Source organism: Haliaeetus albicilla, chromosome Z (assembly GCF_947461875.1).
Source record: "Haliaeetus albicilla chromosome Z, bHalAlb1.1, whole genome shotgun sequence".
In the NCBI taxonomy this organism is placed as follows: Eukaryota; Metazoa; Chordata; class Aves; order Accipitriformes; family Accipitridae; genus Haliaeetus; species Haliaeetus albicilla.
Window position 1 is genome coordinate 28,234,651 of NC_091516.1, and position 27,861 is coordinate 28,262,511.

General features: G+C 39.2%; 1 protein-coding gene across 6 annotated transcripts in view; it reads left to right on the forward strand.

Moving 5' to 3' along the window:
• TRPM3 (transient receptor potential cation channel subfamily M member 3) overlaps positions 1-27,861 on the forward strand; it is a 463,193-nt gene that overhangs the window by 427,023 nt on the left and 8,309 nt on the right. For all 6 annotated transcript variants that reach the window (XM_069777358.1, XM_069777355.1, XM_069777356.1 and 3 more), the window contains 6 exons: positions 3,528-3,656; positions 5,780-6,031; positions 9,658-9,832; positions 18,741-18,891; positions 19,439-19,638; positions 20,846-20,978. In XM_069777358.1, coding sequence (XP_069633459.1) covers positions 3,528-3,656; positions 5,780-6,031; positions 9,658-9,832; positions 18,741-18,891; positions 19,439-19,638; positions 20,846-20,978 — 1,040 coding nt within the window. The remainder of the gene's footprint in view (positions 1-3,527; positions 3,657-5,779; positions 6,032-9,657; positions 9,833-18,740; positions 18,892-19,438; positions 19,639-20,845; positions 20,979-27,861) is intronic.

Consider the following 27,861-nt stretch of genomic DNA (forward strand, 5'->3'; position numbering starts at 1 on the left):
AGATCCAGGCAATATGTCTACAGACACCAGGAGCAACTCACATGAGCAGAGACAAAACTGTGGTGGACAGGTTATGCAGGCAAATAGCTCCAGCTTGGCTACTTGAAGTAACTACTTGCTGAACTGTGTGGCAACTGAACATTAATCAGGCTGATGAGTCTAGAAACTGCTCATCAGCAGCCTAGTCTCATTATCAATTGCAGTATGTATTATGCACAACCAGAAAAGTCTTTACACTGTAAACAGAAAGAAGCATCCTGGCTCTCCCTGTTAGTTCAATTCTGAAATGGGAGAAAAAGATCAATATTGCATTTCCATTTAGACCTGTTCCTACATTTTTATGTCCTGAGGCAGGTCTCAGTCAAGGTCATTTATTAAAGCTGGATCTTGGCTACACTGAACTTGAAGAGCAAATTAAGGTGGTTTCTGGCTGCAGTGCTTGACCGGTTGGGTATATTGAGAAACTCCTGGAAACTAAAAGCAAAACGACTTGCAGATGAGCATTAAAATTGAACAGCCTATCACACTTTTTACAAGCGCATAGGCAGAAATACTAATCATAGATTTCAAAAGAAATCCTCCAAATTTTACATTCCACACTCCAAAATGCAAGAAAAGTGACTATACTTATGGCTATTGTATGCCATTTAAAATAATTTTCATTATTCTGTATCTACCTATCTGCTATTACTCTATAGCTATATCCACCTTCATTCTTAAAATACACAAGAGTGGGTTGAATATGGGGACGTTAGAGTAAGTAACATTTTGGCTCAGCAGACAAACCAAAATAAACAGCTTTTTCTCAACCAAAAATAATTTAGCCTTTCTCTCTGGACATGCAGTAGTTTGAAATGTCAACTACTCTGTTCTGTTTTGTGGCTGTTGCATTGAAAACCATGACTCAAAGGTTTCATCTCACAGATTGCTTGAGGAGAAGATGGCCTTCCCCTTTTAACTACTAGCTTTAGGCTGAGATGCTAAAGGGATATAACAGGCCAAATTTCTACCTGTTCTGAGAAGGAACAGCTGCAGAGGGAATTGAACCCTGAGTAGGAGTCATCTTCTTCTAAACATCAAAATAGCTTTGCCCTAAGTTTTGCATTTTGGGACCACTTCACTTTATGATCATTTAATTATTGCAATGAGTGAGGAAAGGGGAGGGTAGTCTCCCTCTTGAAGCACTCTCCTGCTGGTACAATTTCCAGGTTTGTCCCATACCGTAATAAGTATTTGAGTATTTTCTAAAGAATGGGACAGCATCCATAGGAGGGCACGGAGAAATGCAGCCTAGAAACTTCTTAGCAGGTATTCCTTTCCTTCATTTCTCCAGGTACTGCCCTCAAGGGTGAAAATGGCAGCCCCTGGCTCTTCGTCAAGCCATGTAAAAGAGAGAAAAAGAGGGTTAAGCTACTTGTGTAGTAGCACTTTCAAAGAACCTTGAGTACCAGCATGGGCAGCTGTACTGAGGTTTGAACACAGTATGGGATCAGGACATCCTCCTGGAAGGCAGGAGCAAATTATAGGTCTGGGGAGGGAGAAGGAGGGTGTCACTCACTACCTGAAGGGCTTTTTTCTTGGGTTAAAGTGTTGCAGTTTCAGCATCATTTTATTCTTAAAGAGGCTTTTTTTTTTTTTGCCTTTTTTTTTTTTGCCAAGCAAAAATTTTCAGCAATTTTCAGTAAATTTAAATTGTCAAAAAAAACCAAAACAAACCTAAACCCAAAAAACCCAACACTTCAAAAGAAAACCAAGTAGAAGCAAAACCCCCTAGTTACACTGAGGGTCTTGCACTTTCTGTCACCTTTGTAACCTTAATGTCCCTATTCTTTTGGATACTAACTGCAAATGCTCATCAAAGGCTGCTGAGTCAGATGAAATTAATAAGATTTGCTGATAATTAATAATCAATAAGATCTAAGAGGAGATGTGTTAGGTGACAGTATCACCTGTCTTTTTGCACTGTAGTAGAAGGTGATATTTCAGCTAGGGAGGTGTGCATCCAGTTCTGCCTGCCCAGACAGAGTTTCTGCTGACTCAGCTGATATCCTAGATGCTGACCTAAGTCAATATTGCTCTCTGTTTCCTTTAGGAGTGTTAAGGGAAGACTAGTCTCTAGACCTGAGCATTGCAATCCATCATCATGCACAAATGAGATCATTTCCTCCTCTGTTTTATGTAGACAAGAAGCAGTGGTTCAACTGGCTGTCTTCTCCATACTGATAGTTATGGCCAATGTAAAGAATTCTCTCGAGTGTCCTTCAAACCAGCAAATGGAAGAAAAGCCAGAACCCTGTGGCTTTTACACAGAGCAGAAGTGATGTTCTCTTACAAATACAACAGGACTATAAATACTGTTCTGTGAGATGCTGAACACTGAAATAATCCTACCCAGAAGTCTCAAGCACCTCTGTGGTTGTTTCATCATAAGTCTGACACCAAGTACACAATAGTTGTGAGTAACATGGAGTTGAGACAGAAAAACTGTATTGAAATTCAGATGTATGGAATAAGCTTTCTGCCACAATGACTAAAATGTTCATGCACAGAACTGAATCATCTTTTCTCTGATTTAAATTTGGCTTAACATGCATTTTCTTGTAGGGCTGCTGTTTGAAAGGCAAAGTAGACAGGGAGTTGGCTTCTGGACACCACAGACCCCAGCCACAGCCACTCGCCCTTGCTACAGCCCATGCTCCAGTGTGACACTCAGGATTCTCTGTTTTATGAACTTGATGATGCAATTGCCTGTCTTGCCTTTTTTTTTTGACTGACCATTTCATTACATTCAGCATGCAGAAAGAAAGGAAAAAGAAACTAAAAATGTAATCCATACTTTCCACTGTATCAAAAATTAGACCAGAAGGTAGATGTATTAGAGAAGGAAAAGCCAACCAGTTATACATAAAAACTTGTAAAAAATATAAGGCAAATGAATGCATGGCTATGCCTAGCTACTTGCTGCTGCAATGTGAGTAGAAGTAGTAGTGTTTTGGGGAGGAATCATAGGATAGGTTAGGTCAGTACTATGCTTGGTAGGAAGACCTCTAGCAACACCTCGGACCTTCTGGGCTCCAGGCAAGGATTGTGCAAAAAGTATTTGGAATGCCAGAGTCAGCCTAGGCTAGGTGAACAGGGAGAAAAAGCACAGAGGAGGAATGTTAGAGGAGTAAAGGGTGTTAGCAGATAAGGGAGAAATCTTCACACAGGTAACTTAGTTTGGTCATTGGCATAGTGGTATCAGAGCTCCCGTCACTGTGGCATGATCCAGGGGGACTGCATTAACACAATTTTGTTGGGGAGGCAGACATAGCTGGAGGAGAGTATGGCTGTGCATGTATTTTGCAGATTCCGCACTGTATGTGATTTAATATGAGCTTTTTCAGACAACCCAGAACACTGTCTGTTTGTGCTTTTGTCTGTTTAATTCTGGTTACAGTGAAATTAGGAATACCAAATCATACCCAAGAAACTGGCTCAGTCATATAAATATAGTGACTATTGATATTCATTTTGTTTCTTTACAGCTGGCATATATAGGCTACTTGATGCTCTTCAATTATATAGTGTTAGTGAAGATGGATCGCTGGCCATCTACACAGGAATGGATTGTCATCTCATACATTTTCACTCTGGGAATAGAGAAGATGAGAGAGGTAAAATCACCCCAACCAAGAAAGACAGAATAAAAAAGAAATAAGTGTGAGGTTTTTTATTTTAATATCTGTTTTTATTATTTGTCTTAGGACAATTTTTTATGAATGGGCTTATCATAAAATTGCTTGTTCTTTGCAGAAAAGCAGATGGATTGTTAGAAACACAGCATGAAAAAAATCTTTCTTCCTCCATTTTGAAGTCACAAATCTCTCTCTTTCTTTCTCTTTCTCCCACAGAATTTCTCTATTCAGATTTCTATGATGCACGTTTAATAGCATTCACAAGTACAGGGCAGTCTTCTGACATATCTTAAAGTTTGGCTATATTCCTTGAAATGTGGCGCAGAAACTGAAGTATTTTTCAGGGAGAGAAAAAGGAGGTACACTATAACAGAATGGACACGGAGACATGGTGATAGCGTGACAACCGAGAAGCCTATGTTTGAATCCCCACCCTACCCCAAATAGAGTTCATTCAAAATTTACAGCTGTTCTGTCTGTCCAAGTATCTCATGCAAAGGCTTTAAATAAAACTAGCCATAACTGGGGGAAAATTTAGATCCACATTGAATACTGCAGCACATTTCTAACAGGATTTCCCCCTTTTAATCTTGAAAAGTTTTGCTAATTATGTCAAGCAATAGCATGCATCTTCCTAAAGATGCTAAAGCAGACACATAGAGCAAAGACAGAGCATTTAAGGTGGCACACGGTCTATAGGCAGAGTGATCTGCCATCCCCTGCCTCTCATGGTCTCTCCCACTTGCAGCTACTGCTGTGCCCTTTTCACTTGGCCAAATGCACATTTATTCCACAATGACACCAGAGGCCAAATTCAGCCCTGATGTGAGTGGGTGCGAGTCTCGTTGACCTCAGCTGAAACAGCACATTTGTACCCCTGGGCTGAATTTGTTACCATCTACATTTGTATTTTCTGCAGCACGTGCTTTTGAGGACTAGACTAAAAACGGTCTTGCAACAGCCACTTAAACTTCAAAGGCAGATTTCAAACACTGTATGGTAAACTCTACATTATAAATAAAAAGAACAGTGGAAAAGTTACTACTTTTGTGGCCTATAATGAGTGTAGTTCAATAACCAAAAGACAAAGGAGAACAGTAGCAGTAGCCACATGAGGACTCTGCAACACTGATGGAGACAAAGCACCGCTGGCTCAGTAGGTGGGAAGCTGTTGGCAGGAATTGTGTGCGCCATGATTTTTGTCTAATCACTCACCCCAAGTTGTCCTTTCCACAACAGTATATCAAGAACATTTGTTGTAATGGATTTCTAAGCAGATGTTGGAGATTGTTCACAGAAGATGAGCCTAAAATTCATTCTGAAAATGAATTATAAGGAAATTATAAGAATGGCGTTCATCTTTTTAAGGAACTGTATGAGTCTGCTCAAATGTTCGGAGGCTAAATATAGAAAATTAAAACAAACAGCTTGTTAACTCACTAAAAGCTAGGAATTATTCATAGAAATCACTTGAGGAATAGTTTCAACAGTAATTCAGGAAAACAATCAAGTCTCCCAAATTATCTTGCAAATAGAATGATGATAAATTCATAAGGTAAGATTAATTATTTTTGTGAATTATATCCTCAGCTGTAGAACTTAATTTCCACAATGGGTCCAAGTAGTAGCTAGTATCTCTGTGGATTAAATGCTAAATCCAGATCTTTATGCTTATTAATCATTTATTGACAGTTTGATACACATTTTAGAATAATTTTCTTTAAATTTACAGCTTCTTTACATGTGAATTTTCTGATGAAATATCCTTTTATATTTCTCATTCTATTCCAAGACTCTAAGTAGGGTCAATAAATTTGAAAACAGAAAGGTAAACATATATTTCTTCTGATTTCGCAGGGATTTTAGAGCAAGAGGGGTTTTCGTCCTTTTTCTTTTAAGTATCTTGCACCTAGATACAGGCTAAGAATGGCTGAAATAGAAGATTTCACAAAAAAATCAGAGAGTACATGAGATATTTATATGATAGGAGTCTATCAGCTTTGCTTTCAGCCTGTGTGGCGTATATCTGTTTACTATAGATTTCTTCAAGCTTAAATTAAGACAGCTCAGCATCTTTCCTCTCCGTGTCCTCTGTCCTTCAGATATTGATGTCAGAGCCTGGGAAACTGTTACAGAAAGTAAAAGTTTGGCTCCAGGAGTACTGGAACGTTACTGATCTCATAGCTATCCTCCTGTTTTCTGTCGGGATGGTGCTCCGTCTGCAAGATCTGCCACTCCGGAGCGATGGCCGAGTGATATACTGTGTTAACATCATTTATTGGTATATACGGTTATTAGACATCTTTGGAGTAAACAAGTATTTGGGACCATACGTTATGATGATTGGGAAAATGGTAAGAGAAGTTGATATACTTGTTCTATGTTTTACCAGCATGTTCTTCACTCAATGTCTTCAGCCAATGATATCACTGCAGGTTTATCTGTATTTTTTTTACACATTAGCATTTTCATGTAAGCTAGAAATCAGTGCCTTATTGAAACAAAACCTCAGCATAGACCCCCAAAATTGAGGATTATACTCTCCCTGTTCTGTTAGATGATGTATTGCTTGTCTTTCTCTGAGATCTCTCTTCAGCAGCAAAGCCATCCATCCTACACCTCTTTGCCCCATTTGCAGAAAATACAAAGGATGCTAATTCTCAACTAGTTGTAAAGGCGAGTAGTTTGTTATGGTAAGAAAAAAAATGTGTTTGGTACCTTGAGACTCTCAAAGAAAGTATGTTGTAATAGGCATGGTATGTTCAAAACTATAATGGTTATGATTAAGACTGTGACCTTTTTATAGTTTGCTCCATATCAATATGTTCTTCCATCTTTCCTGTTTGGGTGTGTCCTTGTGAGGTGAGAAATCCATCTGCATAACTGCAGCCTCTGTCCCCTGGCCACATCACAGGTACACAACATGGCAGGAGTATGAATAGTTTATGTAATACTAAATGCATACAGGAGGCATGCATGGCCAGACCATCTATATCATGCACAGTCATCCCTAGGAGTTGCATCTGCTTGCTCCAGGCTGCAATGGGCTTCCTTGTGTATTTTTGTTTAAATCACATGTCCATCTACCTCCTTGGGCTCTGTCTTTTTCCTTTCATGGTCTTGCAAGCACCTTTCAGTACTATGGAGAACAGCAAGCTTGTTATACATATTTCTCCAGAGTAAGCCCATCACAGCTATTGAGTTCCTCAACAGACCAGATTTAACACCTGAGGTTTTATCCTGAGCTTCTATTGTGATTAAGTTTTAGACTCAGGAGGAAAAAGATTACTCTTTCCACCTTTCCAATGTTAAAGAACTTTATCTTCACCTGCTTCTACATTGTATCCAACAAAATAGCTCTAATAGGTTTTACCTCTGGGCACAGCGAACGAATATGCAAGTGAAATTAAGAAAGGGGCAGGAATGGGCTTGAGCAGTTTAAAAGCAATGGGCTAAAGCGAAGATGAAGATAGGAGAAGGAAGCTGAATGGCCAAGTTTATTATTATCTACTAATTTCAGTAACAGGATATGCTTATTATAACGTGCTTTTATGATCTCTGCACAGTGATAGACTTACTCCTCTTTTATTCGGGAATGAAATGAAATCACTATGGCATGTCAAGAGAGTCAGAGGTATATCAGTTCCCTTACTGTGTGGGAATGTCTACATTTTCTTAGCTTCTCTGCGAATAAAAAGGGGGAAATGGAGCCAGCTTGTTTATAAAACTGCAGGTTTATACCAACAGTTCCTCATTTTATCACTTTTTTGAATAGGTGACTAATGAGTTTTTCAGAATGATTGAAAAGGCCATTGCCATATTGAAATAGCAATTGTAATTTGATTCTACAGGCCAAAGGGCCTGATACAATGCCTATTAGAGCCAGTGGAAACTCACCCATGTATTTCACTGGATTTCAGACAAGCTACTGAGGTTTTAGAAAGATACCCAAGTGAAGGAGGGAAAAGCTAATATGCAGCTTGAATAGAGAATAGAACTGAAAATTTTATTTCTCGCAACATGACGTCAAACCTGTGTGATTCCTGATCAAAAACACTGGAAGCATTTAAGAAATTGTCTTAAATTGCCACCAAATATTCATTTTTTATTTGCTCGCATGACATTTTAAAATAGGTGTTGTATTACATCATACCATGTTCTATATTTCTACCTGAAACAAAGTTTCATCAGAGAAGAAAGGAGGAACCAGGTTTCATCTCCAAATTCCTTCCCTAAAAGCAGTAAGAACTAAATGTAATTATGCAGCTTTTCCATTTCAGGATGCTGTCTGAGGTACGATGATCTAGAATTCCTCTTCAATCAGGTTTTCTTGAGAGATTAATGCTCGGAATAACATAGGAATGTTGGTGATTTACTGATCTGTTTTTTAATTCTTTAGGCATTCATTTTCCTCTCTCATGTCTCCAGGTGTTGTTTTTTTTCCTTTCCTGCATTTTTTATCGACCTCAAGATAAAAGACTTTGTTTTGCCCCGGGATTTTTCACTTGTCCCCAGTTCCCTCTTTGCAGCTTCTTCAGTCTCTCCTACTAGAGCCCTGCCCTACAGGTGTCTTCGACCTACAGCCCCTCTCTCAGTAAATATGAGAATATCCTTTTCTGTTTGCTCCTCTGTATCCCCCTCTTTTCTCTGTTAGATATTTTCCCAGTGTTACTTTGACCTCTGGTCTCTCTCCTTGTGCTTTAAAACTGAAGAACCCCGGCAGCAGTGCCAGATCCATCTGCTGCGAGTGAGTCCCCTCTTCCACCAGCTCTTCTCGTGAGCAACCCTGCTCTTGAGCTGCAGCAGGTCCCCCATGGAGCAGTAAGGCAACCGGGTGAGGTGCAGGTTGGTTGCATGCCTGCCTTGCAGGGAAGGCAGAATGCAGCTGAGCCAGAAAATGCAGAGACTGAAGGGATTAAAACTCACAGGTTTAGAGGAGTTTTGGGTCGAGTTTTGGCGAGAGACAAAAGTTACATCCAAAGCTGTGAAAAACAGCTCTGTTGTAACAAGCCTTATAACTAAAGACCTATAAGTAAACCTGTAACTAAAGGTTTTAAAGGGATCTTACCAGGGACTTTACAGGACTCCCATGTTTTTTCACATTCATTTTGGGTTATAAAGTATCTCTGCTCTACCTGCTTGATGCCCATTGCTCTGCTCTCTGGAGAGTCTTTTCTAGAACAGCTCCTCTTCTAATCTCCAGCCTCTCTGCAGCACCTCTTAGGATTGCTGTCCCACTTTTTCCATGAACATTTTAAATGGGTAGGCACTGTTTGCAAGCACTAATTAAACTTGTGCATATGCTAATCAGGCCTTCAACAATGGAGAAGAATCAAGCAGAGTGCCTGTGTTACGTTTTTTTTTTTTTTAAATATGTCCTTTGTCATACTCCCCCACCAAGCTGATTCCTAGTCCAGCCAGTATCACAGCTTTCCTTTCTCACTGGTTACCACCATGGTGTCCCTTATGTTGCAGTAACAGGCTGTTCTGCCACACGTTACTCCTTATGTTAGATGCAGCCTCCTTCCTTTGCTCCAAGACAATGACTACCAGTGAATAAAATAATCCATCTCAGCCCTTTTTTTTTGGTACAGTTGCCACTAGCTGCCTATAAACAATACATCATCTCGTGACCCTTGCCCAGACCAGGCTGCTCATTCCAGTGAACCTATATTCTTGTTCAGGCAACTGGTGTGACCAGATGGTATCTTGTATTTTCAAGCTTATTCATAACATTTAAATTGTTCTTAAAAGCAACACTAGGTAAAACCAAGGACACAATAATACTGCTTCACTTCTTTGAAAATGAAATTTGTTATGCATAAAACCGAGAATGGCTTTTCAAAATTTGATTTTGAAAATTCTGTTTCTAAGCTTTGCAAACCTTTTTTGCAGCATATAATAGTAGGAATATGGACAAATACACTCCTCTAATTCTTGTCCCTTCTCTCTCTTTCTCTTTTCCTGTCATTACATTCAGATGATAGACATGATGTACTTTGTCATCATCATGTTGGTGGTTCTGATGAGCTTTGGTGTCGCAAGACAGGCTATTCTCTTTCCCAATGAGGAGCCTTCGTGGAAGCTGGCGAAAAACATTTTTTACATGCCTTATTGGATGATCTATGGGGAAGTGTTTGCAGACCAGATAGACCGTAAGCAAGTTTATGATTCTCATACTACAAAGTCAGGTATCCAACTTTGATCAGATGATGTGCTATTAGATCATGTGTGTATGCTCAATAAATGGCTCAGGATAGAGGAACTTCTCCATCACAGAGAATGGTCACAAAAATATTTTTTTCAGCTAATATTGGGGTGTCAGTTTCAGAACATGCTTCTGGCATCACTTCACAATTATTTAACCAGAAATCTGTAATGTTAAATTACCTTGCATATAAAGAATGTTTTAAATGGTTTCTTTTTACCAGCTGGGTGACAAGGATACCCTCCCAGGTATCCACCATGAGTTCACTGATACAATTGGGACATGAAAAGTCACTTCTTTTTTTCTCATCCATTGGTTTCATTTTAGACCTAAATACTTTTTACCTAACTTCATACTGAGCAACAGGTCCAATTATGCTGGGTTAGACCTTCAGCTCCTGCACTTCATGAGGATCTAATCCAATGTGTTTTCTTTTCTCTGTTACCTACTGACTGCCACCACCTTTATGCTAAACCATGTGATGCAATTCTTTGGAGACAGTAGATCCATTATTAGAATTTTGCTTTATTTATTTATTGGAAGGCAAGACTGTGCTCTCATCAGTGCAAACAGAATGAAAGACAGTATTTCATATACTATCTCCTCAGGATTCATTTGGCTGGTGATCAGGAAAATGCTAGTCTTCTATTTAAATTAAACCTCCTGGTGCTACCTGGTGTATTATGCCAAAGGAGAGGGGTGATCATGTGAAATTATGAGGTAGATGAGCAAGCTAAGAATCACAAACAATGTATCTTTAGCAAATACTGACATGCAACTGATTTTCATCATTCCTGCTTAAATATGTGTAAGCCTTGGCAGCATTTAGAAGTGAGTATCTTTTCCAGTGGCAGATGGCCTCCATTAAAGCTCTGTTTAGGATATTCCTTTTTATCCTTTGTACCACCTTAGGAAAAGGCAGTGTTTTCATAATTTATCTTTTGCTTTTTCAGTATTGACCAAGTTTGAATGGAAAAAAAGGTGTTGATTTTTCCTGAGCTGGTTAAGGGAATAAATGTATCTATATCACCAAAAATGCACCCAACTTAATGGAGTTTCAGATGGACAGAAATATATGTATCACATGGCAGATATTTCAGCAGTTCCATGTTCATTTCTTCTTCCTGGTTAGCACAGAATCATTACTGTGGATGCAGATGAAACCTCTTTTTTATGTTTACTTCTCCACTTTGTTTTCAGAGGCAGGATGGCGTGTAAGGAAATAAGGAAATACCTAAAATCACAAAGCTTCTCACTGAGTTTAGCTTTTCACCTGATTGCCTCATTTTTATCCTTTTTCCTTTTCTTTTCTTTTTAAAAATTAATTTCATTCTGAAGGCATAATAGCTGGGGGTATAAAACTTCATCTCACTCCAAAAGCATAAGAGAGGGATAAAGGTTTATCCCATTAAACTATGACTTCCTTCCACAAGCAGAATTCTGTCTGTCCCTCTACAAGTGGCCATTTATTGATATTGTAGTAAGTAACTACCATACTGCAACAAACATGGCGATTGGCTGAACAAAAAGTTCCCGGTATTTTTTTTAGTGAAGTGCTGATTATAGTTTAGAACCCTGACACCTGAGAAACTAAAATGTCTTTGAATTAAGCATGGTTTTTAAGTGCGAGAAGAGGGTGGCAGGCTCCATACCCTTGCATAAGGATTTGGTCATAGACTTGTGTGTTATTCAGATGCCCAACATTTAAACCTTGCAAAAAGATACAGCATGATTTCTTCTGAGGCTTAGGAAAAGCAAAATTCCTGATGGTTTCAACTCCAGCTGTAAGTGTAGACATGTTGTCGTTCTGTCTAGGTCAAGGAAACCAGGAGTTGCAGCAAAAGTGGTGATGCCAAAATGAAAAGCAGCACCTAGTTCCTCCTTCCTGAGAGACAGATGATGCAGGGAATTAGAATCTGCCACTCTTTCAGCACAAAATATGTGCAATACATCACATCCGTCTGAAGCTTGGTTGTCTCAAAAATGTTACCTCTGGAATAGACTGGGAGCATGAGCAAATTTTTAGTGATGTTGTTATACAATCAAAATTACCTGATTGGCACCCAAAAGGTTTTACTAATACACTTACATTTTTTCACTATTTGGAAATTTGTTGTTATATATATTTTCCAAGTTGTTCTAAGCTAAATCAGCCGCTGTATTCATGTTAGAGTACTACAGTATTTGTACTTTCTCAAATAAGATAAACATGTTCTAAAGTGGTTATGCTACATCTAAACTGCAATTGAACTTTATTGCTTGGAGCACATTTTTTTATTAGTATTATTTTAGAATACAAAAAGGGTTTCTTTGTGGTTTTCTTTATTTTTGGTGTTTAATATTGCTGTTATTTGCAAGTTTAGGATCCAGCAAAAGTGCTGATCTTGGAAGCGCATGTACATCTGATCCACACTCCTAGAGATTAACCTAGTGTCTGAGAAATGTACAAAATAGTATGCTACTCTAAAATTTCTAACTTACTTTTCTTTTTTTTTTTTCATTTTCTGTTGATTTGTGAAGCATGGCATTAAGGCTGACCAGATACAATGTCTGGATCCATCTCATCAGCTGGTAGCCTGTCCATCCAGTGGATCTACTCTGATTTTTATCTCAACACACTGCACTGTTAAAACACTAGCTAAATGCCTCGCTCTAAAATAATGCATATCACATACATTTACTTTTTTTACCCATAACTTCTGTATTCATTTCATTTTAAAAATACATATGTTAACTGGAGTGTGCATTAGTGTCCTGTTGGCATGTGATCTCATCTTCAACTCAAAAGTGGGGACAGAATTATATCCTCACTTCTGGGAGTATGAATACACTATTCAGTGGTGTCGTTTATTATCAGTGATGAACATAAATACTACAATCCTACAAATAACTGACTATCAACCAATTGTAAAGGGGGGGGGGGGGGGGAGCAGAGTAAATCTTTTAGAACTGTGTTCAAATTTTCAGGTAAATTCAATGAAAAGAGCAAAACCAGTCTCAAAGTAGTTCCTCTCAGGCTGACAGTTCATCACAGCCATGTTAGCTGGGGGAGGAAGGGAGATCCGGGTCAGGGAAGCAGTGATGGTATATGCAACCGTCTCACTTTCCTAATCCAGCTGAGCTTTGTGGTGCTCAATGGGATCCATGGGGCAGCAGCCAGCCACTTAGCTGCTTTAGTGAATGCCTGTCCGGAAGGAAACCTACAAATGCTGTAAAATCTCTCCCTCAGTTCACCTCACTTACTTTGGCACTATTGCTGGCAATTTTAGCCAAAAAATTCACAACATAGTTGTCACATGCAAAGCTATCTGTCCTTCCAGAATACTATGGATACAGAAGTATATAAGAAATACTGAAGAGGAAAGGATTATTCAGGGAGTGAGTTTGCTTAGTAAAAAATGTAGATAGATGACATAAATGGCAATTTGAGAAATGGCAATCACCTGTAAAAAATTAGCAGCAGACCTCACATTCTCCTATATTCAGAAAGCAAGGCAACAGAAAGTGCTGTTAACCAACACGGGTTTGGGTTTTTTGGTTTCGGCTGTTTTTCAGATTTGCCTGGTGTCTCACATGTCAGATTTGCATCTGGATTTTCTTTCCAGCTGACCGTATTTCAAGTACCATTTGGAATCTGAAGATCAGTCTGAGTTGTGTTTGTTCCATGTGCCTACTCCCTTATTGGAAAAACCTACATAGTTTAAGAGAAAAAGATGGGGCCTCCTTCTCTTTCACTCATACTGGAGGAATGCCAAGTAACCAGAATGCAGTGGTTTCAGAAGATGAGAGATGATTACACACAGGTTTTAACTATCCAATGAACTTAAGAGGAAAATATAATTACTACAAAAGACTTTTAAAAAATTCTTTAAATTTCTTAGTCTGCTAGATTAATTTATTTTTTAAAGTTCTTGAAGGTTTCTTAGTATAAATGAAAATTTTATACTAAATTCTATACAATCTTAGAGGTTTCATGCTTTTCATGTCTCTGTAGGAGCTTCCTGTAAGGGCAGTCATTTGCATGGATCATTCTGGAATTTGAACAAACAGAGCAGCTTTGCACAAAACAGAATAAATCATACCTGTGTTTTCTCTTGCCCTTTTTTTTTTTTTTTAATCTGTATTGCAGATCTGCAGCACAGACAATATTTTTAGCATTGTTAGACAAAGGCAGGGGATAAAATTTGTGCACAGCCTAAACACCATTTTGAAAGTCTCTCTGGCCTGAGTTGCAGTAGTGGTCCCCTTCCTAGCACTCCTCTGAGGTTATAGTTTGGGTTCTGTTTGGTTGGATACTTTTAATGGGGGCAGAGACGGGGGGGAGGAGAGAGAAGGAACTAGGGAGAACAAGGAAAATACAGGGATTTACTATGAATTATGATTAAAATACCAGCAGATCGGAGAGACACTTCAAAGTCATTATTTATGTGGCTGAGGGCAAGAAGCAGCGTGTAAGGTCACAATGCTGTAGTTAAAGCAACTTTTTTGAAGTAATGAGACACTGTTCAGTTCCCTGGATGTTTCTGCTGATGAACAGAGCAGTGGTGTGAGATTCAGAGTTCCCAGAGTTCAGTATTTTCTCTGTCAGTGAAGAAGTGGACAGCCCAAGGCAGCTCACTTAGCCTTTTTTCAATATTTACCAGGCTGGCAAGCTGGTAACTTTGCTTAGATTTTTCATTAAAAAATTATAAAATGCTTTCACATCCTTTGGGTTCAGTGCAGATCAAAATTGTGAGGTACCTATATGCTCATAAACAGGGTGATGAAAGTGCATTTAAAATGTCCAGACTTGAATTTAAAAAAAAAGATGGGTTGGTTTGTTCATTAATATGCACTTATTGGTTTCCTTATTCTTTAGAATTGTGATCATATGAACCCATTCCACAGTTTCTTGTGATTTCAAACAAATCAACTTGTATTGTGAAAGTGGTATCCATTTTTATATAAGAAGTTTTCATCAAAGGCAAAAGCTATTTTGTAACAAAGCTGTTCAGCTATGCACTTTCCTCTCTCCACTATTTCCCACAACTACTTTGGAAGGATGCAGCTGGGGGAAAAGTCATGACGCAGAAATTTGCAAACGTTGTTTCCCAAGGTCTCCACCCAATACACAGTAAAAATGAGCAGTGCCCATGTCATGACAGTAATTACAGCAGGGAAACAAATTCTTCCCGAGTTCTGCTGCTGCTTTAGGCCTGGAACACACAGAAGCATGGGTTACTGCTGTTTGCTTTGCAGCTATTCGCTGGCCAGGAAAGAGGAAGGGTTAGGTATGTAGCAGGAAAGGCGCATACAGGAAACTGTAAATGGGAGCCAGGAAGGAAAAACAAGCATAGGAGGAGATTGTGAAAAAGGAAACAAGAGATGCAAAAAATATGTACATCCACAGATGTCAGAATGCAATATTTGAAAGCTGAGTGAAGTTAATGCATGTAATTGAAATTAAAAGTCCAGCCATTTATTATTTTCTAAAGCCTGAGTTCAGGACATAATGTCTGACCTTTATCCAATGGCCTGTAGGTATCAGACTGATGGGTTTTTCAGTTACCTGAAATAGGCGTATAGTTATACTAACAGAATTTGCTTCAGCAAAACATTTCACTAGAATTAAGTACTCTCTGTGTTCTTTGTTAAAGCAAGTCTGTAATGTAAAAAGATGAGTATGTTTTCATACATGTTAAAATTGTGCTTTGAAAAATGTTGTTATCGCAGTGTGTTACTGCACATACTACAAAAATTACTGCATTTCTCCAAACATAATTAAAATGGTCAAACCATGTTACACATGAAAGGCAGGTGCAGATCTCCCAGGGACAAGGCACAATACTCAGCAAATGGAAGCTTTGGCTTTAGGTAAAGCATAGCGTTACGACAGTGGGATCCCCGGGACACCGACACTGATCAAATGGGAACCCGACGCAGTGGAGCCCTGCTCGGGAGTGAAGCTCAAGGGAAAGCACCGCAGGGGTGGATAATAAGACTTGCACTGCTTAACGTATCGTGCATATGCACTGTCCTGTTAGGTTCGTTAGCAAACTTGCTGATGTAACGGAGGTGCTGTTGTCCAAATTCTGGGATCTGCAGCTGGCCTTCACGTTGGTGCCCCTGCGGGGTATGTGCAGGTGAGGGGGAAGTGAACTACCCCAGCTTACTGTAACGAGGAGATAAGACGTGCTTGGGACTCTACATACATAAGGGGAGGCAAACTGTCCCGCGTTACCATAACAAAGTCTTCTCAAACCCTACAAACAGAATTCTGATTTCTTAAATGTAAACAAGTACTTCATTATCTAAAAATAATACCATTGCTAGTTTTAGCCTCCTGCCAGAGTCCTCTGTCTTTTTTCACAAAGAGAAATTTCTGTTTCTGGTTTCCTGGGAGTAACTATTTTAAACAAACAGTTTATTTATTAGTGGAAAAAAAATCCTTTAAAATTAATGTTACAGTTTAAAGATGAAGAAGATGTTCAGTGATGTGCAGTGGAACACAGGCTTCTGCATTTTGGACACACATCATACATTTTCTCATGCAGATGAAGATAGGAAGATTAAGTGGTGGCTTAGTTCTCTGTAAAGTAAGGCATGAGTTTAGTATTCCCTTGTTATTTTAAAACTGTTCCTACAACAGAATGTGCAAAGAGAAAAACATCTGCAAACCTTCAGGACAAGCTGAACATGTATGCACGTATAGAATAGACTATGGAAACTTGTCTTTTTAGGAAGTCTAAGTTGGCCGTCACTGTGTGGCATAAACCGGCAGGGATGCATTAATGGTATTCTAAATACTCTATTGTAGGCAAATAAACCTGGATAAATAATTTTTGGTCTTGGTAGTTGTCAAAGCTGATCTTTTTTTAGGTTAAATTATCTTTTTATTAACAGAAAAAATGCGATAATAAAACTTTAACCAGACTTTGACCTGAGCTTTTTTATCTCATTGATCTGAGGTTTAAAATATGCTTTTCACCAATTTCTCTCATTGCTACAAAAGACATTATTTCTTCTGTTCTTCAGCACACAAAAGGACAAGAGGTTTCATCAACTGATAGCATGATTGTTTTGTTACTGGTGAAATCATGATGGGTTTCAGTACTGTGCTGTGTTGGACTTTGTAGCTCTGAATCAACATGTGAGCAAGTTAGTGTTTCCACACAAACAGAAATGTAAGTCTCACATTGAGTGCTGGTACCAAGAGGTATTGAATGTCCCAGTTGCTGCTGGGTGAAGGTTGAGTGCACATAGCCCCTCACCCACAGCAGCTCACAGATGCCATTTTGAATGTATAAATGAAACCACTGATTGGAGCAGTGTGGAAAGCATGAAATCCACACTAACTTAAAACGATCTGCAAGGTGATGCTTTCTGAGAAATAAAGAATTGCGTACACCAGCCTGTTCCACTAATAAAATGTATTTTTGTAAGTGGGAAGGACTAGTGACACCATGAGTCCAGACACAACAGAGCTGCTTGTAAAAGTAGTACTGCTTGTATTTGGCTTTGCCATTTCTTTTTCTGTGAGTTGAATATTTTGGGAGAGTTCTTTTTTGACGTTAATATATCATGTATTCTTCTGCCCCATATGGCTATGATATTTCTATATGTAATAGCCTAACAGTTATATCTAGTGGCCAAAATCAGGTACCCAAATCACACATGATACCATATGATTACCAGTAGAGACAGCCACAGTTGAATCCCATGCTCTGTGAACCAAATTCAGAAGGGCCTTTTTGAGAAGAATAGTTTTTAATGGAAATCATGGATTTGTTGACACAGGGTGAAATTTTACAAAACATATGGCATTGGCAAACTTTGTTTTCTGTGAAGTCAGTGGGAAACTCACTGACACAAGCAGGAATGAGCCAGTGCTGAGCACTTTGAAAATTCCTCAAACTTCTTTTTGTTGGGGATGAGGGGAAGCTAGCTGTAGTGCTGCACAAAATTTACTAAGATAGTTTGTATATGTAAGCTGCTGCTTCAGTTATTTTCTTGAAGAGCTCATTACAGAGGTACTTAAGACCACTAGGATTGAGGCTAGAAAGACAAAAACTGACCCACGCTTGCAAATGTAGATCACACACCACAGCACATGAAGGCATGTAAAAAAATAAGCAAGGAAAACTATTTCACAGGGTTTTCTCTCCCCTTGCTTTCAGTTCTACAACATTAATACCGAGAACGTTTTTGTTCCAAAGCATTTGGGGAACAAACAGGTGGCAACTCTGCTGCCTACATGTCTCTTTACCTGGTACAGTAAAGACTTGATAATCTCCCCCACTGTTCCTAGGCATGCAGTCAAAAGTCCTTAATAGCAGAGGGTCATTATGAGTATGTCCTAGAGCGGCTTGGGGCAGTGCAATGCACAGTGATAAATGTCTACTCTTTAATTTACTTCCATTTACTTCTTTTTCCTTGTGCTATTTATCACATCCCTCTCCATCAATCAGAAAAGACTAAGCTTTCACCATTAAAAAAAAAAAAACATAAGCTTTTTTCCAGGATTAAACATTTCGATCGTTTTATTTGCACAGCCACTAATTACTACCAGAATAGCACGATATTTTAGCTGTATGCAACCAGGCAGCTTACTCACAACAGGCATTGTTGTCTCCTGCAGTTTCTGAGGGGAATATCTTGATATTCATGGCAAATACCACACAATAACAAGAACTGCAGCTTGTAAAGTCTGTGATAGCAAGTGCGGATTTCTTGGGGTGGAGCATCAATGCCACTGTTATTTGGAAGATATTGTTTTGGCAGGCAGGCCTTTATAAATATTTAAATATTTATGTAAAAAGCAATGAAAAAATAAGATTTCATTCCCATTTTGCCTTGTTTTGCATTTTTGTTCCCAGCTCCTTGTGGTCAAAATGAAACCAGAGAAGATGGCAAAATAATCCAGCTACCTCCCTGCAAGACAGGAGCATGGATTGTTCCTGCCATCATGGCCTGTTACCTCTTGGTTGCAAACATCCTTTTGGTGAACCTCCTCATTGCTGTTTTCAAGTGAGTGACACATTGCAAAGTATGGACTTGGTGGGGATGGACATTATACACAGCCTAAGAAGGCTGCTAAGCTGAAGACTTTGGCTGAGACACATTTTCAAAGGATGTGAGGGTGAGAGGGAAAGAGGCATAGCTTGTCTCCAGGGAATGAAGGAAATGCCAAGTTCTTCACACGTCTCATTTCCAAGGACAGACACCCGATGGGAATCAGGGAAGAGAAGCCAAAAATATATAAAGTTCATTTATGGCATCATTCACTCCCGATATGGAAAACATGAATAAAAATACTTTCCTGTCTTGTTGGGTTGTTGTAAGAATCAGAGCAGATGTACACAGTAGTAAGATACTTTGAAATGGCTGACTGCAAGTGTGCTTTGCTGAAGCACAAACTTATTAATTTCTTTCCTTCTTCTTCCTCTTTTTTGCAACAAGGAAACATTTGCCACTTTTAGTGAAATGTGTCTAATTAAGGTGTTGTCATATCATCTTCAGCAAAGTACCCAAAACCATTTCAATCTGATGTTATTTTCCTTTTCTTGCCTTCTAGCAATACATTTTTTGAAGTCAAATCCATATCCAACCAAGTATGGAAGTTTCAAAGATATCAGCTGATCATGACATTTCATGAAAGACCTGTTCTCCCACCACCTCTGATCATTTTCAGCCATATGACTATGATATTCCAACACCTCTGCTGCAGATGGCGGAAGCATGAAAGCGACCCAGATGAGAGAGACTATGGATTAAGTAAGCCTTAGACAATTTACAGAGTGGGACTTTCCAATGCCCTTGGTAATATCTAGTGTTTGACATGAATGAAGGCTAAATCCAGCACCTTGGTAACATTTCCAACAGAGACCTACTTTTAACTGCAAAAATCTTACCTGAATCATTTAGTTTCACTTGCACTGCCCGACCCTTAGTTTTCCACCGAGTATTAATGGGGCTATGTTTTTCTGGGATTTTGGGGGGGGTTGTTCCCCCCTTTGTTCCTTTAAAGCAAGGGGGTTTGTTTTACTGTTGCTAGAGGTCTGTTATTGCTGAAATTCTTCTTACAGTTTATCGCACTTCCAGATCTCAGTTTTATTTCTGAAAATACACGTGCATTCCTACTTTTTGAGCAAACAGCACACACTTGCCCCCAGCACACTTTTTGCCTAGATAAGCTGAAAGATGGTGAGAAGTAATTATTTTGTAGATACATGTTCTCTCCTTGACACTGGTTCAAACTGGAGGAGTAGTTTCTCCAGACGCTTTTAATACAAACTCCTATAAGCATGATGGAAAACCTGCCAGATTATTTTGATAACATTTTCTCTCCTCTTCTCTATCTAGTTCTTCAAAGTAGCAGATCTCCACCTCCCCCAGTGTATATGCCAGAGGTGGGGAGCTAAGGGATGTGCATGTCTCCCCAACATTAGCCGATACCCCAGCCCACTTCTCTGTGAGGAGGGAGCTGGAGCCATGTGGTGGCACTGGAGATGGAAGTGCAACCTGACTGCTCTCCTCCCACTCACATCACACTGCCTGCCACAGCCTTTGCTGCTGCCTGCAGATATCAGCTCTTGCCATGTCAGAAAGACCTTCTGTACTCTCAGACTCTTTTCCTAGCAGTCTGCTAATTTGAGTATATTTGTATTAGGTTACAGGTGGGCTTTGCCTCCCACTATCTCTCCAGGACCTGTCCAACAGCTGTGTTTAGATCTCATGCAATCAAAACACATTCATGTTTGCTCAGCATTTGCGCACTTAAGTGTTTCTGTCTCCAGAATCATATATAATTGAAGCCACTAATTTGGTAATTAGCTGCATCTATCTGCTTTCATACCAAAGTCCCAGGTAAATTCAAAGCCTGCTTTTGAAAGTTTAGCCCATGAATTCCACAATAAGAAGAATGTAATTAATTTCATATGTTAATCTTTGCCAAATTCACATTTTTCCATTGTTTCCACAGAACTTTTTATAACTGAGGATGAATTGAAAAAAGTCCATGATTTTGAAGAGCAGTGCATAGAAGAATATTTTAGAGAAAAGGATGACAGATTCAATTCCTCCAATGATGAAAGAATCCGTGTCACTTCAGAAAGGTGCACTTTTTTTGTTTGTTCTCTCATAGTTGATCTGGAAATGTGTTTCTGTTGCCGTTCTCACCCTTCCTTTCTTTTTCTTGAAAAGGGAAATATTTGAGGTATTTTTTTAATAATTCTTAACTAAAAAGTAGAGTGATAAAAGGTGGTGAATTTCTTTTCTCTGTTTTTCTTTTTTGCTATAGCAAATGTTCGTCAAAGTTTTGAAAATGTGAATCTTTTAACCAGTTGTATTAGAACACAACTGATGTAGTGAGAAACACAAATTATTCTTGCCTTTCGGTTCTTAAAGCAGAACTTTAGGGCACAAGTGGTCAGAACACAATGGGAGAGTAAATGAGAGCTCCTCAATGAAAATTATGGCTTTAGCCCTGACCTTCTAGACATTCAGATAAAGAGCGAGCCCTGTTGCAGGATGGCCTTGCTAGGTAAGCTAGTTTCATTGACAGCAACAGGGATCTTGCCATTAATTTAAAAGGAACTAGACATTTCACCTACAGCAATGAAATGCACAGAGGACAAAGGTAATACATTAATTTAGTGGAAGTTGCCACTCTTCAAATTCATCAGTTCTAAAAATTCATAAATCTGTTCATCTGCTGTGGTGCTTATATGCTTTCAACACACAGCAGCTGAGCAACAAAGTTTAGAGGACAGAGTTAGTTGTTTGATTCTTAGCACTGTTACCAATAAATATTTTAGGGCAATATCCTGTCAGATATTCATAAAACTTATGAATCACTGAATACTCCATTCCCTGAATACTCCACTTTAATTTGTATAACAGAGGTCAGGTGAGTTGTCATTGTAATCAGTTACACAGATACAACACTCTTCTCCTTATACATAATCTTCTAGCACTGCCCCTCATGCAGCTATGACTAAAATATGTTTTCTGTAGGCAAGGAAACACACTTTTAATTTGGCTTTGAAACAAATCTATCCCAGAGCAGGATTAGCAGATATGATACCCTTTACTCATCTGCATTAATGAAAACAGCACTCCTAAAACACGTATTTTAGAAAAGGATATTAGAGGGGAAGCGTGGTAAGGCATGGAATGGCTTCCTCGTAAAGAATGGCCAAGTAATCTAGCTCTGCTTGGTCTGGAAGAGACAAACGGGGAATTAAATGATAGAGGTCTGTATAATTATGAGTGCAAGAAAAGGGTCAGTAGAAATCAGTTGTTTTCTGTTTCTCCCATAACAAGATATAGGGGAGCAACAGATTAATCTAGCAGGACCCAGGTTCAAAACAAACAAAAATAGGTGTTTTTTTCATGCAGTAAGTAGTAGAACAGAGCAAATTCTTGAAAGCTGATGAGGTATGAAACAAGCTGATGATGTCAGCTAAAAGTCTACATGGTTTCAAACAGACTAGACAAGCTTATGGAAGGGACTGCTAAATACATAGAGATCATATTGAGCCCATGAATTTCCTGAGCAGAAAATGTTTAGAGTGGAGAATATAAGGGGGGAAGAATTACATATGCTTCAAATTAAGATAGTGCGCTAATTCAATCTGTGGTCCAACTGAGTACTGTTTTTTCTTGTGTTCTCATAGTCCAGTGGTCAGAGAACTAACCTGAAAATCATAGATGCAGGTTCAAATCTCTGTTCGGGCATAGCTTTCCTTTTGGTAGCCAAGGAAAGAAGAGGTATGTTTGAAGCCTCTGTAAATAAGAAGTAATCCAGCTGAGACCTCCCCTACATTAGACTCGTGCTCTAAGTCCTTGAAAATGAATCTATAACAGTGACTTTGCACACTTTGCTGGCCCTGTTTTATAGGAAAAGAGCCCTTATCTCTATTTAAAATGAATGGCTTAAAGCACCTCATTCCAGAAGAGTTCACAATTATGAATCCTAAATGAAGACAAGTACCTGAGCCCCACAGAGAAATAGTTCTTAAAAATCTGTTTACTGTAGCCAATAGTGTAATGTGGAAACCAGCTGTGTAAGGGAGACCCATATACAACCCTATGGGGTACAGAGGCCACTCCTGGACCCAAGCACACTACTAGGACTTGCAGCAAGGAAATCACAGGTGAATGCAGTTCTCATTTCATAATAGCTCTTCTCTCCTTGCCAAACCAACTGCAATGCTCTACCACAGAAGGCAAGTGCAAATACTTCAAAGATCTGAGAAATACTTTAAAGATGTTTGAGGAATCAGGGCTATGTAGGTATCTTAAATAACACGTTTTACAAACTGGATGACCAAGTCTGTCATTTTGCCTGCAGTTATGGACAGGGAAGTATCCCTTGAAGTGTTCTTAAACAGCAAAATTCTTTTTTCTAACCTGTGGAACATTCAAATATTTAAAATCCAGATTTGTACTCTGTGGTTTCTATATACAGATGTCTTTGTACGATTAACAAGATGTAAAGCAAAGAAAACAGAGAAGATGCAGGACTATGAAGTTTCTCTTCCAGTGTAGTAGTAGACCAAGCACATTAGCATGTAGTAGTAGACCAAGCACAATACCTACATTATAGCCATGAGATATCAGCTTAATCCAATTAACTCAGCTTTACATGGTGTAAAATTGAACCAGAAAGCCCTGCAAATATCAGTGAAGTTGCCCCTGAAGACATTCCATTTGCAGGAAGCTGAGAATGCTGTAAAGTTCAAGAAGGAAGGGCTGGGACAAGCCTGCTCTCTGCCTTCCCTCTCCTCTATGCATCTGTGATACACTCACCTCTTGCTTGAGCAGCTCCTACTTGCAGCTGCATTTATCAGAGTGTCCCAGGTCCTGCTTGGAGGAAGAACAGCTGCACACCATAGGTGCAAAGCACAGTACACCTGGAAGGAGGGAGTGGGGGGCTAGCACTGGCAGGATAACCGGAGGTGGGAACAGAGTCTTGCTTTGAGGTTCAGCCTAGGTGGGTCCCAGAAGCAGATAAGGAGCTCAGGAAAACAAAAGAACAAGAAATCCTGTTTCTTTCTGCATTGGCCTGGGTATAAATGAATGATTTCAGCTAAGTGGTCAGTGGCTGTGCTGGGTCAGGACCACAGCACCTTGTCTGACTCACCTACAACAAGCTGCAGTTTATACTATCACCTTGGAATAGTCCACCCTAACATCCCATGGGGCCTGTCTTGGTTCAGCAATCACCTCACTTGTAACAAAGAACACCACAGAGGTGTCCAGATCTGGTGTCACCACATAAAATCTCTCCTTTACCTGATCCTTTCACATTCAGAAGTTAGAAGCATGAAACGACACTTGATGTTAGTCCTTCCCTCACCCCAGGTACTAAGTACCTTGGAGGAGTAGCTCACTAGGTAGGATCTCACACAGGCACATGGAAGTAGCAGCAGGTTAGTGATACACATCAGAGGAAGTGATTGACTAAGAGGATAAATACAAAGTGGTACAAAGCTGTAAGGTGTTTCCCTTAACTGCATTTACTAGGCAAATCTTGGTGAATCTCCTGGAGACCTGTAAGGAAAGCAAAGTTGGACAAATTCACTTCATTGAATCACAACTTTTCCTGGAGACCCTTCCTTTCCAATCACTATGAAACTTTCAGCGGCACATTTTGACCAGCACAGAGACATGCATAATATGATCAAAAAAGACTGCACTACTTTTCTTGATCTGGCATGAAGCCACTAAAGCAATCTCTTCAATAGGCATTTTTTCCACCTGGACCGGTCTCGACTCTTTCAAACCCCATGCAAAACCTCTCCTTGATTCCAAATGGTGCAGGGTCACATCCTAGCAGTATTTAAAGAGCAGATAAGCTGGTTGGAGTAGATCTTATTATGTCATCCTCGGTACTATATGGTGTCCATTACTACAGCACCTTAATGCTTTATAGTCTGCAGTGCAATTGCACTAACAGCATCCATGTGAATGAAGACATAGTTAGTATCCTGATTTCACAGATGGCAGGCTGAAGTGCACAGAAATAGGTTTAGGTTGGTAAAAGGGCCACTACTGAGCCTACCGGATCCGGCCACACATGCAGAGTGACATTAGGAAAGGTCTGTGAATCCAATGGCAAATCTGTGGTCACAAGGAGTTAAGTGGTCTTAGGCTCCAGATGGGAACACAGCCAGGACAAGCCAACGTCCTTAGCCTGCAGAAACCACAGCACCTGGGAAAATTGGCTGGCTGCTTGCATCAGCAATGCTTCACCAAAAGACGTCAGGCAAAGTACCAGTAGCCTGTTACAGGCCTGGGAACTGCTACAGTTTATTTAAATAAAACCATTCTACAGTTGCCAATAACAAGCAGGGTGGATGCCCCTGTAAGTGACTTTCAGTGTCTATAGTCCTTCTGGCAGTTGAAAAGGATTTTGAAGTATAAATGATGCCTTAAAAAAGGACATAGGTCCACAAAAGAAGTTGTGAACCTAATTCTAGCATTCAATTAAGAGGCCTACTTCTGAAAAGAGTGCCTTACTCCCATTAAATCATTACTTCAATTAAATTATTGATGAACTGATATGCAAAGGTTAAAAATAAATAAAATCAAAATGAATGCCAGCAAAAGCCATCATCTCCCAAATCATAATTAAAAAGGCTTGTCACAGGTAAAATAAAATCTTTGCCAGGTTCCCAGTTCTGACCTTTTATTTTTTTCCTGGTTACTGAATATTGTCCTCAGATAGTCAATGTTTGTTTCACTGTTACAAATTTTTGAGATTCAGCTGAACACACTTGATGCACATTTTACACGTAGCCACCTCCTTTTCTGTTCTCATTCCCATCTGCTAGGATGGCTTGGCACCTTCTCATACACTGGATAAATCTTGCTGTAAGGAAAAGCACAGGTGCAATGGAGGCATCATGCATGGATATTGTGATATTTGCCAAAAGGTATCTCCAATGCAGATAGAAAAAAAATCCAAAGCAAAACTTGGGCATTCTTATCTTGAAATAGTGTTTTCATTCAAAACTGTTCCTGAAATACAGGTCTAGCTGTCTATTCACTGAGTGCAAGATCATCCAACAATATAGGAAAATAGAAAATTTCACTTATTAAAACATTTTAAGAACTAGATTTTGACTGTATTTCTCCAGAACATATCCTCTTCTGTCCACAGTGTTTGGCTGATATGATTTTATCATGTTTATAGTAGGATTACTCACAGAGCATGGTGCTGTTCTGTGTGATGAATGATTGCAGAACTGAACATCAAATTAATATGAGAGAATATCACTAATTAAAATAATAATATTTGTTAAAAAATCTGGGAGTGGCCATATGCAATATATGTTAAAAAAGGTGACTATTCAGCTAATAGCTTTGGGTTTGGAGATCATCATCACTCAAGCTTTCTTTTTGTGAATAAAATTATATAGCCAGGGCCCATCCTGTGTAAATACATGTATGTACTTCTCAGTTATCTATGCACATCTCTGGTTACCCCTGGTTTCTGAAGCCAGACTGCACTATCCTTATCTTGTTGAGTTTCTGTATAAATTTCCTACTACTATCAATCCAATCACAGCTGTGATTACTTCCATAGCAACCAACAAACCATGTAACTCAAAATTTTCTCTTCATCTTGGCCAGTAATACCACCAGTGTTAGACTCTGTGCCTCTGGCAGTAGCTAATAGATCATGTTCAGGGAAGGCAGGACAAATACATGAAGGTATGACTCTAGGTTCCTCCTGGGATGCATTAGTTGTGTTCATTAGCATTGCTCAGCCCTCACATGAATGCAGGATGTAAAACTGATCTCACTATGGACAGTTCTGCTAACATTCCAGATACTAATATGTAACGAAGTGCAATAATTCAACTGTCTATGTTTGTATTAAAAATCATTTCACTTGTGTACATCTCTCAAAGCAAGAAAAAAAAAGAAAAAAAAAATAACCAAGACTATCCAGTAAGCTTCACAGAATATTATAAATTCATTGCAGTTCTTGGGTAACTGTTGCTGGGGTAAATTTTTTTGTTGGTTGTAGTCTAAGCATCCTCAAGTAAAATCCAAGAGATTTCTCAAATTGTTCCATATGTCTGACAGCCCTAAAATTGTGATGTTATATCTGTTCATGATCTTGGAGCAGTTGTTACAGAATATGAATGTGTGATGAGGCACTCACTTATTAGCTGATAAAAATTTCAAAAGTATAATTATTTTTATAAAATAGCAGTTCAGATAACTAATAACATGAGGGAAAATTTAACTGCTTCCCATATAAACTGCTCAGTCACTATGGAATTATATCCTGTGCTTGCAATAATATTAATCTGTTTTGTTGGAGAAGTTGGTAAAACTAGAGGTAGACTGGTGCCTAAATGATAGTAAGATGAGTAGAATGAGATTCTTTGAAACTGCTGGTTAATTTCTTAGCAGTGACTACTTGTTCATTCATCTATTGAAATCTGATGACAGCAATACAGTTAATGCTTCAAATTTGATTTGCTGTGTTTGTGCTCTCAAAACTCACGATCTTCAACAGAAAAAAACCATATTTCACAAGAATGTGAGACTTGCTGTAGGGAGTAGTGTCACACTCCTCCCTCTCCTCTCTTGTACGGGCAGGTTGCTGTTGCTCATCACCACAAGCTAGTCAGACCTCAGTGTTTCACCAGCTAACGTTCTGTGCATTAATTAACAAGGCATTAATGCTCCCCAATACTCATTCACTGCTAAAATCTGGTTTCCTTCTGGGCAAGTAAGAGTGTTTATGGTGTTGCCAGTTCCAGTTGACTCGTCCTGTTGGAAATTCAATTAGCAGTATTAGAAGATGATATTCATCTCATCAGAAATCCTGGCTATGATTGACGGGACACCTATTAGCTTCTGAGTATGAATTGCACTAACAGGCAGAGACCAAGAGACTTGTGAAGAGAAAAGTGTGGAAATCCTGCCATTTGGTGTTTGTCACTTCTCTGTTCATTTTTCAGTGTCTACAGG